At 46.7% G+C, this 16,759-nt stretch overlaps 1 protein-coding gene across 20 annotated transcripts in view; it reads left to right on the forward strand.

Moving 5' to 3' along the window:
• Positions 1 to 16,759, forward strand: part of LOC105486477 (growth regulating estrogen receptor binding 1) — a 159,739-nt gene that overhangs the window by 108,559 nt on the left and 34,421 nt on the right. For 19 of the 20 annotated variants that reach the window (XR_011611459.1, XR_011611458.1, XM_071076241.1 and 16 more), the window contains exons 11-17: positions 636 to 986; positions 3,095 to 3,223; positions 3,952 to 4,080; positions 5,313 to 5,510; positions 6,228 to 6,408; positions 8,059 to 8,254; positions 9,660 to 9,796. Coding sequence is in view for 18 of the 20 variants with exons in the window: in XM_071076241.1 (XP_070932342.1) it covers positions 636 to 986; positions 3,095 to 3,223; positions 3,952 to 4,080; positions 5,313 to 5,510; positions 6,228 to 6,408; positions 8,059 to 8,254; positions 9,660 to 9,796 (1,321 nt within the window). In the remaining 2 variants the exon portion in view is untranslated. The remainder of the gene's footprint in view (positions 1 to 635; positions 987 to 3,094; positions 3,224 to 3,951; positions 4,081 to 5,312; positions 5,511 to 6,227; positions 6,409 to 8,058; positions 8,255 to 9,659; positions 9,797 to 16,759) is intronic. The other variant, XM_011749349.3, reaches the window with a different exon arrangement.

The raw sequence follows: 16,759 nt of genomic DNA on the forward strand, positions 1-16,759 counted from the left end.
TTTTAAAGACCTTCTCTAACAAGCTATGGGAATTTGGCTTCCTCCTGTTTTTTTGTTTTTTTTGTTTTTTTTTGCAATGGCAGTGTTTTGGGTGATAATTTTGGGTTGATACTTATTCTTTTTACTGGGTTTTGTTGGCTTTTTGAAAAATTGTCTTTCCTTATAGTTGGTGAGTGGCTTGGTAGCAAAGTAAGATTTTTGCTTTTGAAAAGAGGACAGAAAAATTGAACTGCAGCTTGAGAACATATTCCTTTATCCTACTTTGTCATTGAAAATTAAGGAATCACTTATAACTGTTTTACGTGTGTGTGGCCGAAGAGTGAGCAAGGACTATGTTTCTGGATTGTCAAAGAGAATGCTTAATCTTAAAAATAAAAATAAATGTACAAATAATCTTATAATTTAAAAAAACTTTCATATGGAAAAAAAAAGATTAAAAATACACATAAATACCGTGGCTCTGTTAGGGCAGTGGTGAGATTGTGGCGGATTTTATGCCCTCCCCTCGTGCTCCAGCCGTCTGTGATACGATTTCACAGCAATATCTTAAATGGGTACTTCCACATCACTGCACCTGCGCGTCCCCGGATGTCGCTGGCATTTGTGGCAGGCCCTCCGCCCGCGTTGTGTTGCAGCCGCAGACCAGGTGCCCTTGATGGAGGACCTGGAGCAGATCTTCCTGCGCTCTTGGCGCGAGTCGCACCTGACCGAGATCCGGCAGTACCAGCAGGCGCCGCCGCAGCCCTTCCCACCCGCGCCCAGCGCCGCGGCACCCGTGACCTCCGCGCAGCTGCCCTGGCTGGCCAGCCTGGCTGCCAGCTCCTGCAACGACAGCGTGCACGTCATCGAGTGTGCCTACTCCCTGGCCGAGGGCCTCTCCGAGATGTTCCGGCTGCTGGTCGAGGGCAAGCTCGCCAAGACCAACTACGTGGTCATCATCTGCGCCTGCCGCAGCGCGGCCATCGACTCCTGCATCGCCGTCACTGGTGAGCGCTGGGCCCCCTGAACTGCGTTCCTGGTCCCCTCCTTGGTGGTTCTCTCCCTTTCTGTCTAGGGTGGCCCGGGTTTGCAGAAGCAGTTAGCACCTGTGGTTTGTGCTCAGTAGCTGGCTTCAGAAGGCAGCCTTGACTAATGACTTAGTTACAATCTCATCCCTGCTCTGAGTGGCTGGTGAGGTTAGCCCTGGGGTCAGCTTGGGAGTGTGGAAGGACCCTGTTGAAAACCTGGCTCCACCATGTGGGTGGTCACTCACACCAGGAGCTCTGTGTTTCTTCACCCATCTATTGGAGACAAAAAACAATGACCTTGTTGTGTTGTCTGTGTTCAGGAGCCAATTAATTTAATTTTTTGAGACAAGGTCTCACTCTGTTGCCCAGGCTGCAGTGCAGTGGCCTGATCTTGGCTCATTGCAATCTCTGTCTCTTGGGTTCAAGAGATTCTCTCACCTCAGCCTTCCAAGTAGCTGGGACCACGCCCAGCTAATTTGTATTTTTTGGTAGAGATAGGGTTTCACCATATTGCCCAGGCTGGACTCGAACTCCTGAGCTCGAGTGATCCACCTGCCTAGGCCTCCCAAAGTGCTGGGATTACAGGTGTGAGCCACTGTGCCCGGCCAATTGATGTAATTTTAAAAACACACATTGAGGCCCCACATGTACAGCCACTGTTCTAGGGGCTGGGGGCCCACAGGGAGCAGAGCAGTATCTGCCTGCCCAGAGTGTTCTTTTGGGTGGGGGAGGCAGACACCAAACACGTGAGCTTTCTTGGCCTGCTTAAATCTTCACAAGTGTGCATTTTCGGCCGGAATTTTTTGTACTTTGTAAAGTTTACTTTAAGAGTGCAGAATGTAATGCACTTTTTTTTTTTGAGACAGGGTCTTGCTCTGTCACCTGGGCTGAAGTGCAGTGGCGAGATCTTGGCTTATTGCAGTATCAAGCTCCTGGGCTCAAGTGATTCTGTCACCTCCGCCTCCATCTGGAGTAGCTGGGACTACTGCAGGTGTGCACCACCACACCCGGCTCAGTTTTGTACTTTTGTAAACACGGGGTTTTGCCATGTTGCCCAGGCTGGTCTCAAACTCTTGGGCTCAAGCAATCCATCCACCTCAGCCTCCCAAAGTGCTGGGATTACAGGCGTGAGCCACTGTGCCTGGCGTTTAATGTACTTTTTAAGTGTAGTGTCTGAGTTGTCTTTTAACATTTTTTTCTTTCTTTCTTTTTTTTCTTTTTTTGAGACGGAGTCTTGCTCTGTTGCCCAGGCTGGAGTGCAGTGACACGATCTCAGCTCACTGCAACCTCTGTCTCCCTAGTTCAAGTAATTCTTTTGCCTCAGCCTCCTGAGTAGCTGGGACTACAGACGTGCACCACCATGCCCAGCTAATTTTTGTATTTTTGGTAGAGATGGGCCGGCTAATTTTTGTATTGTTGGTAGAGATGGGTTTTCGCCATGTTGGCCAGGCTGGTCTCAAACTCCTGACCTCAGGTGATCCACCCACCTCGGCCTCCCGCACTGCTGAGATTACAGGCGTGAGCTACGGCACCCGACCAGCGTTCTTTAATCTTTTTTTTTTGAGACGGAGTCTCGCTCTGCTGCCCGGGCTGGAGTACAGTGGCCGGATCTCAGCTCACTGCAAGTTCCGCCTCCCAGGTTTACGCCATTCTCCTGCCTCAGCCTCCCGAGTAGCTGGGACTACAGGCGCCCGCCACCTCACCCAGCTATTTTTTTGTATTTTTTAGTAGAGACGGGGTTTCACTGTGTTAGCCAGGATGGTCTCGATCTCCTGACCTCGTGATCCGCCCGTCTTGGCTGCGTTCTTTAATCTTAAACCCATTCTGTGTGTGTGTGTGTTTTTAAAAATAAATTATTTACCTTGCTGTGAGTAGGACATTCAGTAGTAGACCCTGAGCCTCTGCCATGTGCCAGGCACCGTTACCTTGCGTCGCCTGACAGCAGGCTTGGGAGATAGATCCTGCTGTTAGCCACAGGTTCCTGATGGGAAATGTCAGCCTAGAAGGGTTAAGGGACTAGTCCAGGGCCACACAGCCAGTAAGCAGGGAAGATACGATTGGTACAGTGAAAGTTGTTTGCTTTCCAGGAAAATACCAAGCCCGGATTCTTTCCGAGAGCCTTCTCACCCCAGCAGAGTACCAGAAGGAAGTCAATTACGAGCTGGTTACGGGGAAGGTGGACTCGCTGGGGGCCTTCTTTAGCACCCTCTGTCCAGGTAGGCTTGTCATGAGACAGGTGCATATGCGTACGTTCATAGGACAGAAATCAGTGCCGGGGGAGGTCATCTCTGCCCCACCCTGCCGGTGACTGGCAGGGCTGACCTCCACTGCAGAGTGCCCCTCATTCTGTGCACTTGCATTTCTGTCCCTTTCTTTTCTTGAGTGACAGCTGCGGGTTCTGGCTGGCCATCTCTTCCTGCTTGGGCTGTAGAGTTCTCCTGAGGGGTGGAGGGCACCTTGTGGGTTCTGTCTTTGTGCGGTACACAAGGCCCTTGCACCTGTTTCTCTCCACCTTTCCAGCGTTGGTGGCCTCTCTTCCCCATCTTCCTTCTTGCTGGAGAGTTCTGTGTCCCGGTGTGCTCTGGGCTGTGAGCGTCCTTCTCCCTTGTTTGCCTAGCTACCCACCCCTCAAGACTCATCTCATGTACCCCTAGAAAGCTTCCCAGGCCCTTCGTTTTCCAGACGGGCTTGGGACCTTCCCCTTTGTCCTTTACCATGTTGTTCTTCCTTCTGCCCTAGCACTGGCTGTGTCTGTGTGGGGGGAGCTCACTCTGGCAGTGTGTCTTCATCCTGACTAGGCTAAGACCCCTTGACAGGATGGGCCACGTCCTCTTTACCTTCACGACTCCAGGCCTCAGGACAGTACCTGACACTAACTGCCCTGTAGATGTTTGCTGAATTTCACTGACATGGAAAACCCATTTGTTTATTCTGTCTTGGGCAGAGGGTGACATTGACATTTTGCTGGACAAATTTCACCAGGAAAATCAAGGCCATATTTCTTCCTCACTCACTGCCTCTTCTGTCACTAAAGCAGCATCCCTGGATGTCAGTGGGACACCGGTGTGCACAAGTGAGTGGTGAAAAGGAATCTCCCAGGGTGGAGGAGGTACAAAGTAGTGATGAGGGACAGGGGCAGTGCGCGCAGGTGTGCACAGTGAGGGGGGCGGGGGTGCAGGTGTGTACAGTGAGAGGAGGTGGGAGCGCAGTTGTGCACAGTGAGGGAGTGGGCACACAGGTGTGTATGGTGGGGACGGGGGCACAGGTGTGTACAGTGAGAGGGGGTGGGGGCACAGGTGTGCACAGTGAGGGGGCAGGGGCACAGGTGTGTACAGTGAGAGGGCGAGGGCACAGGTGTGCACAGTGAGGGGGCGAGGGCACAGGTGTGCACAGTGAGGGGGCGAGGGCACAGGTGTGCACAGTGAGAAGGGGTGGGGGCACAGGTATACACTGTGAGAGTGGGCAAGGGCACAGGTGTGCACAGTGAGGGGGCGAGGGCACAGGTGTGCACAGTGACACAGAGCAGTGGGCATAGCTGTGTGCAGTGAGAGGCGCCAGTGGGCACAGGTGTGCACCGTGAGAGAGGACAGTGGGCACAAGTGTGCTAAGTGGGTGCTGAGGGGACAGAGGGCTCATGTGTGCCCGGTGGACGATGAGAGGGCACTGGCGAGGGCCTGGATCTGGCCTGGGGGGCAGAATCCAAGGGCTCAGATTGGAGGTAGCAATGTCAGGGGCACATCCACAAGACAGGACATCTTTTTAGAGTCACAGTAGACCTGCTGCCTCATTTAAAATTCAGTCTTTAATTATGACAATCTCATTTAATCTTGAATTGCACATCCATCACTGTTTCTGAGCTGGTAGATTTCTCGATGCTCATTTCCTGCCTCCGAGTCTGTTGCTGATGTTTTCTATTCATACGGAGTTCCTAAATGACCATCGTTAGTTTTCTTTTCTGGAGAGCTTGCAGTCCTCTTCCAAAGTCCAGTCTCAGTGTCACCTCCCCTGGGATGGGCTCCTTGTCCCCTCTAAGCAGAAGAGGCCACTGCCTCCGCTGTGCTCCCCAAGTGCTTGGTTCTTGCTTTCATTATTAAGTGAAGGATGGTGCATAAAATGATCGCTACCCCCACACCCGCCACTGCTTAGCTGAGAGCAGGGACTTGATAAATGAGAGTTATTCCCCTTTCCCTCATCGCTTTGTGCATGGGGCTGTCTCCCCTGGACCAGTCACTGATTCTCTGGCCAAGGGCCTGGCAGTAGCCATGTGCCCTGGGGCTCACCTGGCATCCTGGGCTCTGGTTCCAGGTTACCATCTGGAGCCACACAGCATCCGGCCCTTCCAGCTGGCAGTGGCGCAGAAGCTCCTCTCCCATGTGTGTTCCATTGCGGATTCCAGCACCCAAAATCTGGACCTGGGATCCTTTGAGAAGGTGGACTTTCTCATTTGCATTCCGCCCTCAGAAGTGACCTACCAGCAGACTCTGTTCCATGTGTGGCATTCAGGTATGGGATGTTTCAGGGAGAAGTCACGTGGCCTGTGTGGAGAAGCTTTGATCTGCCAAAATCCGTGTTTGGGTGTTGACACTGTTCTTTGCTATAGAGTGGATAGGGCAAGGATCGTTGCCCTTGTTTTATAGGTTGTGAAACCTACGTTCAGAGACAGTGACTTGCCCAAGATTTTAGGATCTGCTGAAGGTAGAGCTGAAACTTGAACTTTTACCATGTCGCACTCAGGCTAGTGACCTAACCAGGTGTTGCTATCTGATATCAGTTGCATCACTGATATCCTTGTACTTTCAAGGATATCGTATTTAACCACAGAGTACACAGATGTTCAGTGTCTTCACTGAAAAGACTTACTCTTTAGTGGTGTAATGTGTAGCCCTGTGGCGTTCAGACTGAGAGAGGGATTTTGCTGCCAGCAGGACCTTTCGGTTCCCTCTGTCTTACCACGCTTGGGATCAGCTGCTTCGTGAAGCCGGTGCCCCTAGGGAGGGCTGCTATACACATAGCCAAGGCTTGCCTGTGCCCCAGCTCCTGGGCAGGACAGTTATGCAGCTGTAACCTGTGTGGGAGCTTTTTCCCTCCCTTTCCCTACTCTCGCATCTCTGGGTCTAGCTCAGGACCTGCTGTATAGGAGTAGCTCATCAGGTGTCTGTTGAGTGAATGGAAACCAGGGGGCATGTTTGGAGTTATTGATGTATTTCCATTGTGTTGCAGGAGTTTTACTGGAGCTTGGTCTGGAGAAAGAGCACATGACGAAGCAGAGGGTGGAACAGTATGTCCTGAAGCTAGACGCGGAGGCACAGACAAAATTTAAGGCTTTTCTGCAAAACTCCTTCCAGAACCCGCACACACTTTTTGTCCTCATCCATGACCATGCGCACTGGGATCTTGTGAGGTTAGATTGACTTGATATATGACAGGTTGACATTTTCCTTCCTTGAAACGACATATGTGGATGTTCCTGGGGGCTGAGGGTACAAATCCTGAAAAGATGGATGATGTTTGGGCTTGGTGTTTGTAAGCAGGTGCCATGGATGTTTTCCACAATCTTGAGCTGGAAGTTATCTCAGGGATTCTCTAGTGCCACCTCTGAAATTTACCATAGTGGAATCTAATGGCTGGAGAAGGGAAGCGTGTGTCCCAGAGTCATAGGGCGGGGTGGAGTGGGAGGGTGTTAGTGGCAGAGCCGAGGCCCTCGAATCACAGCCTGATGCCTGATGTGTTTCTTTCATAGTCCACTCAGCCCCAAGGAGCCATGCTGGTGTGGGGTGCAGAGGGTCCTAGCAGGAGTTGCTTAGCCTCGCCCTTCCCTGAAAGAGGCTCTGTGGGCTCCAGTACCGTGGGTCACCACTGATGCTTGCCCTTTTTTTTTTTTTTTTTGAGATGGAGTCTCACTCTGTAGCTGGGACTGCAGGTGCATGTCACCACGCCTGGCTAATTTTGTTTTCGTATTTTTAATAGAGACGGAGTTTTACCGTGTTAGCCAGGATGGTCTCGATCTCCTGACCTCGTGATCCACCTGACTCGGCCTCCCAAAGTGCTGGGATTACAGGTGTGAGCCACCGCACCCAGCCGATGCCTGCCATTCTTAAGGGGTGATTTTACTTACTATGTTAAAATGAACATAAACATGAATTTCAGATGGGCCAAGCCAAGCATCTGGCAGGATTTCTGGTGGTTTAGCAGGATTGGTCATCTCCGTGAGACTGGCCTAGGAGTTGTACGCTCAGACATTTCCTCTGATGTAGATGAGAAAGGAGGGGGCTCCTGGACCCGGTCATGGAGAAAACCTTTGATTGTCACAGATCCACAGATAGCTAGTTAGGGCTGGTGAGGACCTGAAGGATCACCTTGTAGTGGGTTTACAATCCAGAATTCATGTATGGGCTTGGGGGAGATTGGAACATTCCGAAATTATAGAAAGAGCTATATTGTGAATATTCATTTTGGGAGTAGGTTTCTCAAAGTGGCCTCCTGCCATCCAAAGGGTTAAGCACTGATTTTTTTTAATCCCCTAGACTTACAGGAGAGAATGCAAAGGCCTTTGTCCCACAGAGAAGTGCAGAGCTGGGCCTGTCTCCCAGACCCCTTGTCCAAAATGCTTCCCAATCCTCTCCTGCTGCCTTTTAAACTGACTCTAGAATCTACTCTTTTATATCTTTTCCGGATCGTTTCAAGGTCAGAAGGACTTTGTAAGGAGATAAGTACACAATCAGATGGGTCCAAAGAGGAACAAATGATTCATGGAACATTCTCGGGGACACATCACTGATCGGGATAGAAGGAGTGTGTGTCTTATAAGAAATCCTCTCTGACTACCGTCCCCCGCCAGACACATTTTTCCTAAGTAATGAGTCTCGGGAGAGTCCCTGACAGCTACCTGCACTCCAGCCATTTTTTTCTCTATTCCTAGTCATGGGCAGAGCCATAATCTTCAATTGTTGGCAAAGTCAGGGGTTAGTTATACATTTATTCAGCTGCTTCACCCTTGCAAAATTAGAAAACAATATAGTAATTCAACTGATTGTGTCTTTTCCTCCCTCAGTAGCGCTGTTCATAACCTCTATTCTCAAAGTGACCCGTCGGTGGGATTGGTGGACCGATTGCTCAACTGCAGGGAGGTGAAGGAGGCCCCTAACATTGTGACACTTCACGTGACTTCCTTCCCGTACGCACTGCAGACACAGCACACCCTCATCAGCCCCTACAATGAGATCCACTGGCCCGCCTCCTGCAGTAATGTGAGTGCCACAGGGCTGCTGGGCCCTTGTGTAGCAATGACACTTGGGTTTGCAGAAATTACATTTAGTAAAAGCCTTGACCAATGTGGTCGAGGATAATGGGTTCCAGCTCCTTGGATCTTTGGTTTAACCCAGAGTTAGGTGTAAATCCTTCTTGGTCTTTTTGGAAACCTTCCTACATTATGCCAGTTGGCCTCCTCACCTCAGAAGATGTAATGCAGTTTGTGTGACATTTCCTCTGGTGACTGCAGCTTGCTGAGCAGCATTCGGAATGTTTGTTCTATGGCATTGAATGGAGATATCGAAGGTAGAGCCCTTGGGGATTGGGGACTTCGGGCTCCATACAGAGCGATGCTCAATGTCTCTAGAAGCCCTAGGAAGGTTCCTGTTGTCCTATCCCTGCATCCTTGAATAGTGAGATGCAGAATCTCCTTCCTCAAACTAAACACATATCCTCAAAACGTGGTGAGTTTTTAGCTTATCACCTGGCATTTTCTCATCAAAATAGAAGACTAAAGCAATTCTGGTAATTTGAGAATTCTGGGTGGTTTGTAGTTAGTTACACAGGAATAAATAAAGGTAAAAGATGAGACTTATTTGGAGTGCCTTGCAATCCTCTGAGGAACTTTAAAAAAATACCTGGCTTTTGTCCTGTGCACCGAGAATCCGTGGTGGCAATAGCCATTGTTCGTAAGGCACTTCCCATGAGCCAGGGAGGCCCTGCCCAAAGTGCTTCCTGCTGTGAGCTCATGCAAGAGGCAGGTGCTAGGATGAGTTCTCATCTACAAATGGGGAACATGAGACAGAGTTGGGCCGCTTGCCTCAGGCCAGGCAGCTAGAAAGTCATGGAGCTGGGATATGACCCAGGCCACTGGCTCCTTGGCTCAGCCCTTAACCACTGTGCTGTTTAGGGTGTTTAGGGGTAGAATTTTCATGCCTTTGTGCTTTCAACAAATTCCCCCAGCTTTGGAATTTTATGTCTGTGTGAGTGAAATTGGCTAGATAAATGTTTTCTTCATCTTCTGATTTTTAGTAGCAACTGAATGCAAGATAATTGATTTGCTTATTCCTAAAACTAGCTTAAGATTGTAGAAAGAAGCAAATTTAACAAAGACATTTATATGTTTAAATAAGATAAGGCTGGTTTTCTTCTTGGTGAAGACATTGGGACCGAATGAATGGAAAACTCCTGAGCGATGGGGACACACCATTTTTAAAGTATGGCAGGTTCTTTGCTCTGCTTCTGCAGGTGGGAGAAGTTTATAAAATGCCATTCAAGCCGCTGCACAGTAGGCACGATTTAGATGAAGTTGCCAACCCAGGTCGTCCGCAGGCCTGGCACGTGAACCTCTGGCCGTCCCCGCGAATACAATGTTGGAGTGACTGATGCTCTTCTTTGTTTTAGGGAGTGGACTTATATCATGAGAATAAGAAGTACTTCGGGCTTTCGGAGTTTATTGAATCCACCCTTTCAGGGCACAGCCTCCCCTTGCTCAGATACGACAGCTCCTTTGAAGCCATGGTCACTGCATTAGGAAAAAGGTACTTGTTTCTCTTCTCAGTTACTAGAAGTGCTCAGTAGCTTAAAGGGGAAGTCGAGGTGCGTTTAGCCAGCCAGGGAATTCCAGGGAGACCTTTCCTTCCTGGGTGACTCAGTTTCTCCATGAAATGTACCCTAGTTTTTTGCTTCTCCTGTGTTTGAATCCCTTTGGGTCAGTGATATCTTTGTCATGCTGTTGCTCTAGAAAATTTTAGAGAGGACAGTGAGCAGAAATATGCTGGAATGTGGAATGATGTTTTCGAACCAGTGGAGGGTAGGAAAATGGGAGGAAGATAACAAAGCTTTAAAAGAAACTGCATTGATGATCACAGTCTGCTTTGTTTTTATTTCCGATGCGTATCATTTATTGAATGTTTATTTTGTGTCGTTGACTCTTCCAGGGACTTTACTGTCATTATCTGATTTGATTCTCACTGCCTCTCTGAGCCAGTTGCTACTGTTATCCATACTTTGCAAATGAAGATGCTGAGGCTTGGAGAGGCTCCATAGCTTTCTCAGGCCACGTGTCTAGCAAGTGACAGAACTGGGTGAGAACCCAGAGTCACTCTGACTGCACAGCCAGCCCTGTTAACCCTGTTGCAACAGACCTCATTTTATAGATGAAACTGAGGCTCAGACAGGCTAAGTAATTGCCAGGTACTACATGGTTTATTCGTGGTAAAGCCAGGCCAAGTTTTATAGACGATCTAATGCAAAGGAAAATGCCACTGAACAAAATACCACTGATTGTCAGCATGAGCTGGTCTCTACCTGCTTTTCTTATTGAACCTCAATCTTCTCATTTGCAGACAAGGGATGAAATTAGACATATCCTTCTCAAGCTATGTTCCAAGGTATACTGCTTTGGCTGGATACTAATAGTTGCTAAGCGTAAAGGGGTTCCATGGTCAAACGTGTCTGAGAAACACTTAAGGAAAGGACTTCTTTTCCACGAGAGTTCTTGGAGCCTTCAGCACATCCACGCATGCTATAATTCTCCAGAAGGCTAGAGATGTGTCCAGTAGCTCATGGGACTAGAATTTCCCAGAACACTCTTGGAGAAACTAAATATCTTAGATACTATTCAGTTCTATGATACTGACAGAAATTAATCAGGTCAGTTCTCCAGCGCGTGGGTCGACAGCTGAGCTCTCATCAACTTGCTGCATGAAGTAGCCCTCCAAGATTTCAGAGGCAAGAAAACCGGCCTTTGCCCTTCCTCTGCTTCTCCTCAGGCGGTAAGCACACGTGATGTGCTTAGTATGTTGTAGACACTGGGCTCAGTGCTCTGTATTTATTACCTAAAATAATCCTTACAGTGACACAGTGAGATAGGAAATACTGTTATCCCCCTTTTTCAGATGAAGAAACTGAGACTTAGAGAAGTTAGGCCACTTGTCCAAAGTCACATGGGGGGTTTATAGTGAAACTGGACCCCAGCCCTGCTTCCTTGGCTCCAAACCCACGCAGCCACCAAGCCATACTGACCAAAAGCTCACAGCTAGTAAAGGATAGGCTGTGACCACCATGCCAGTACATCTTGGTTTGCCCCTCTGTTAGTTTTAACCTTGGCAAATCATCTGACCTGTCTAAACTTCTGTACCCTCACCTGTAGAACAAACCCACCTTCCTAGCGGCTTCTTAGAATTTCCTGAGATAACGTACGTACGCACATTCAGTAACAGTTGCATGCTGTGCATGCTGAGAGCTCAGGCTCCAAAATCATCCTTCCTGGGGTTGAATCCTGAATCTGCCATTAACCAGCTGTGAGACTTTGAGAGTTTCTCCATTTTCTTTGGGGATGATAACGCCTACATCATAGAGATACTGTAAGGATTAAATGGATTCATACACGTAAAGCATTGGAAACAGGGCCTGACACACATTACATGCTCCTGTTGGCTGCGAGCACCACCACCTCCACCACTATCACCATCATCCTCCTGTCTTCTCCCTCCCCCTCTGCTAAACTAGAAGCATCGCAGAGATTCAATCTTATGTCTCACTGGGTGAGAAGAGACTATCAAACCCTGGAATGTTGAAGTATGGAGAATCATAGGAACTTCTAGGAATTATTTGGCCCAATCACCTCATTTTATCACTGTGGGAACTGAAGCCCGGAGTGGGACTGTGATTTGCCCGAGCTCATGCAGCCTGTTGGTGGCAACATGGACTGCAGACAGGTTCGACACCTTTCCACCATACCGTACTGCCTTTACTAGGAATCATTTGTCTGGAGAATGCCCTTGAAACTGGTAATTTGAACAGAAGGAGATAAAGGTTAGAACATGGGGTTACTGCCTCTTGCCACCGTATGTGTGGCCAGACTGTTAGTCCTCCATGTGTCATAAACGCCAGCATACGGCTGGGAAAACTGCTTATAGGACTGTCAGTTGGACACAAACCGACTATAACTTAAAACCAAAAGATCTAGACCTTTGACAACTCCTATTTTTGTTCTAATGTATTGTCTATGGAACCTCTTTCCTTCAGTGCCCACCATAGAGGCTTAAGGGTGGGCGTAGTACTCTGCTGAGCCACAGCTAAGGTACATTTCTGAGCCTTAGCTGGGGTGCTGTCTGGAGCTGGGCACCAGAGCCTCCTTCTAATGCTTATCTTTTTTTTTTTTTTTTTTTTTTTTTTTTTACACGGCAGCTTTAATGGGGAACAACTGACAGCCAGTAGACCGTACATCTTTTCTTTTCTTTTTCTTTTTCTTTTCTTTTTTGTTTTTCTTTGTTTTCGGGGGTACACAGTCTCACTCTGTCACCCAGGCTGGAGTGCAATGGTGTAATCTCAGCTCACTGCAACCTCTGCCTCCTGGGTTCAAGCAATTCTCCTGCCTCAGCCTCCCAAGTAGCTGGGATTACAGGCACCTGCCACCACACCTGGCTAATTTTTGTATTTTTAGTAGAGATGGATTTTCACCATGTTGGTCAGGCTGGTCTCAAACTCCTGACTTCATGATCCACCCACCTCAGCCTCACAAAGTGCTGGGATTACAGGCGTGAGCCACCACTCCCAGCCATGTATATTTAAAGTATTCAGTTTACATTTTGATCCATGTATAGACTGGTAAAATGGTCACCACAAGGTAATGAAAAAAAGTTTTCTCCTGCCCCTTTGTAATTCCTTCCTCCTGTCCTTTTCCCACTGTAGAAATGTAGTTTGCATTTTCTAGAGTTTTATATAAATGGAATTGTACAATATGTACTCTGTTTTTGGCCTGGCGTCTTTCACTCTGTATAATTATATTGAAATTCATCCATGTTCTTTTACGTATCAATAGGTTGTTCCTACTATTGTATGGCCATACTAGTTTGTTTTTTTACTGGTTAAGAGGCATCTAGGTTGTTTTTCAGTTTTGGCTGTTACAGATAAAGGTGCTATGAATATTCATGTACGAAGCTTTGTATAGACATATTCTTTCACTTTCCCTGGGTAAACACCTAGTTGTGAAATGGCTGGGTTACTTGATAGGTGTATGTTTAACTTTTTAACAAGCTGCCAAATTGTTTTCCCTTGGTATACAGGGAGGGTTAATTCCAGAACTGTCCCCACATACCAAAATCCATGCATACTCAAGTCCCATGGTCAGCCCTCTGGAACCACATGTAAGCAAAAGTCAGCTTTCCATGTCCATGGTTTTCACATCTAGAAAATACTGTATTTTTGATTTGCATTTGGTTTAAAATCCATGTACAAGTGGACCCTTGCAGTTGTCAAACCCATGTTTTTCAAGGGTCAACTGTGGTTCATTTTACATTCCCATCAGAATTTCAGTTGCTTTACATCTTTGTCAGCACTTGGTATGGTCTGTATTTTAAATTTTATTCTTTCTAATAGGTATGAAGCTGTAGCTCGTAATTTTAATTTTAATTTCTCCAGTGACTAATGATGTTGAACATCTTTTCCTATGTTTATCTGCCATTTGTGTATCATCTTTGGTGAAGTGTCTGTTGATAAGTTGACTCCTTCATTATTTTCAGATGACCCAAAGAATATTATTTATAGCTCTATAATCTCTTCTGATATTAATATAATTATTCTAGTTTTCTTTTGACTGGTGTTACTATAGATTATAATTTTTTATCCTTTTACTTTGAGCATGTTTCTCTTTTTGTGTTTAAACTTGGTTTCTTGTAGGCAGCTTATAGTTCAGTCTTACCTTACATGTGACAATCTCTGCCTTTTAATTGATTGCTATTTGATTTTAGTTTCATTATTATAATTATTATTATTTGAGACGGAGTCTCACTCTGTTGCCAGGCTGGAGTGCAGTGGCACGATCTTGGCTCACTGCAACCTCCACCTCTCAGATTCAAGCGATTCTCCTGCCTCAGCCTCCTGAGTAGCTGGGATTACAGGCACACACCATCGTGCCCATCTAATTTTTGTATTTTTAGTAGAGACAGGGTTTTAACATGTTGGCCAGGATGGTCTCGATCTCCTGATCTTGTGATCTGCCCGCCTCGGCCTCCCAAAGTGCTGGAATTACAGATGTGAGCCACCATGCCTGGCCTATTATTATTTTGTAAAGAAAGAATCTTTTAGGGCTGTTGCCCAGGCTGAAGTGTGGTGGCATGATCATAGCTCATTGTAACCTCAAACTCCTGGGCTCAAGCCATCCCCGCATCTCAGCCTCCCAAATAGCTGGGACTACAGGTGCATGCCACCATGCCTGGCCAATTTTTGAAAATTTTTCTTGCTCCTATTGCCAAGATCTTGAACTCCTTGCCTCAAGTGATTCTTCTGCCTTGGCCTCCCAAAGTGCTGGAATATTTTAGTTTCTATTGCTGTGTTTTCAAGTTTATGAGTCTTATTTTCTATGTTATCTAATCTGCTGCCAATTTCATCCAGTATGTGTGTGTGTGTATTTATCTTACAAAAGCACAGTTTTATAACAAGATTTCTAAGAGAAAAAGACAATTTCAGGTGTCACATGCATTGATGTACATACACATTGATGATACATCGTTATTGTGTTTATTAATCAGAACTCTTTGTTGCACGTAACAGAAACTCAACTTGAACTCTTTTAAGAAAAAGAGAGGGATGTACTGACTCACAAAATAATAGGAAAGGTTGAACAAATAAACCATAGAACAGCAGAGATACCTAACAACTTAAGTATTCAAACACTGCCAAGACTGTTGTTTTGTCTTTGGTATCTGTATGATGGTCATATTGTATCTCACTGCACAATGCCTTCCTCTGTGCACTGAAAAACATGACCACTGCTTGGTGCTGAGCCTCACGGTCTCCAGATTCCAGTGGGGAACTTATTCTTTGTTAGAGTTTGAAAAATTCCAAGAGAAGACTGGCTCAGCCTGAGTTGGGTTTCCATACCTGAACAAGTCTGTTGTGGCTGGCAGGGCAAGGTCACGTACAAAGATCATAGCTCCCATGAGAATTCAGGGTCTAGTTTATTTTCTATCTACAACATTGAAGATTTTATCTCTAGAATTTAATTTGTGATTTTTATATCTCTAGTAAACAAGTTCAGTCTTTCCTCTAGATTTTTAACCATACAGAATATAGTTACAATAATTGTTTTAATTTTGCTGTCTGTAAATTCTGTCATCTGTGTCATTCCTGGGTCAGTTTCTATTAATCAATTTGTTCCCCCCCCTTTATTATTGAAGGGGGCCAGCCCCTCCACACCTGTGAGTATTTCTCATCAGGTGGGATGAGAGACTGAGAAAAGAAATAAGACACAGAGACAAAGTATAGAGAAAGAACAGTGGGCCCAGGGAACCGGCACTCAGCATACGGAGGACCTGCACCAGCACCGGTCTCTGAGTTCCCTAAGTCTTTATTGATTACTATTTTCACTATCTCAGCAAGAGGAATGTGGTAGGAGAGCAGGTAGATAGTGGGGAGAAGGTCAGCAAGAAAACGTGAGCAAAGGAATCTGTGTCACAAATAAGTTCAAGGGAAGGTACTATACCTGGATGTGCACGCAGGCCAGATTTATGCTTCTCTCCACCCAAATATCTCCATGGAGTAAAGAGTAACCAAGCAGCATTGCTGCCAACACGCATCACCTCCCGCCACAGGGCAGTTTTTCTCCTATCTCAGAAATGAACAGATGTACAATCGGGTTTTATACCAAGACATTCAGTTCCAGGGGCAGGCAGGAGACAGAGGCCTTCCTCTTATCTCAACTGCAAGAGGCCTTCCTCTTTTACTAATCCTCCTCAGCACAGACCCTTCATGGGTGTGGGCCTGGGGGACGGTCAGGTCCTTCTCATCCCATGAGGCCATATTTCAGACTATCACACGGGGAGAAACCCTGGATAATACCCGGCTTTCCAGGGCAGAGGTCCCTGCGGCTTTCCACAGTGCATTGTGCCCCTGGTTTATTGAGACTGGAGAATGGCAATGACTTTTACCAAGCATACTGCTTGTAAATATTTTGTTAGCAAGGCACATCCTGCACAGCCCTAGATCCCTTAAACCTTGATTCCATGCAACACATGTTTTTGTGAGCTCAAGGTTGGGGCAGAGTTACAGATTAACAGCATCTCAGGGCAAAGCAATTGTTCAGGATACAGGTCAAAATGGACTTTCTTACGTCTTCCTTTTCTACATAGACACAATAATAGTCTGATCTCTCTTTCTTTTCCCTACAATTATGGATCATATTTGCCTTCTTATTTACATGTCTGGTAACTTTTGAGAGAATGCCAGATATTGTCAATTTTACCTTGTTGGGTGCTAGATATGTTTGTATGTCTATAAATACTGATTTTTTTGAGGCGGGGAGCTACAACTAAGTTACTTGGATACAGTTTAATCTTCCAGGTCCTGGTTTTAAACTTTGTCAGGCAGGACCAGAACAGTATTTAATGTAAGGCTAACTTTGCCAAAAGTTACTCTATAATGTTTCATGACTCAGAGGTGTTCCCTATTGGCTGTGGAAACAGGAACTATTCCCAGCCCTACATGAACTTGAGACATTG

Source organism: Macaca nemestrina, chromosome 13 (assembly GCF_043159975.1).
Source record: "Macaca nemestrina isolate mMacNem1 chromosome 13, mMacNem.hap1, whole genome shotgun sequence".
NCBI classification, from domain to species: domain Eukaryota; kingdom Metazoa; phylum Chordata; class Mammalia; order Primates; family Cercopithecidae; genus Macaca; species Macaca nemestrina.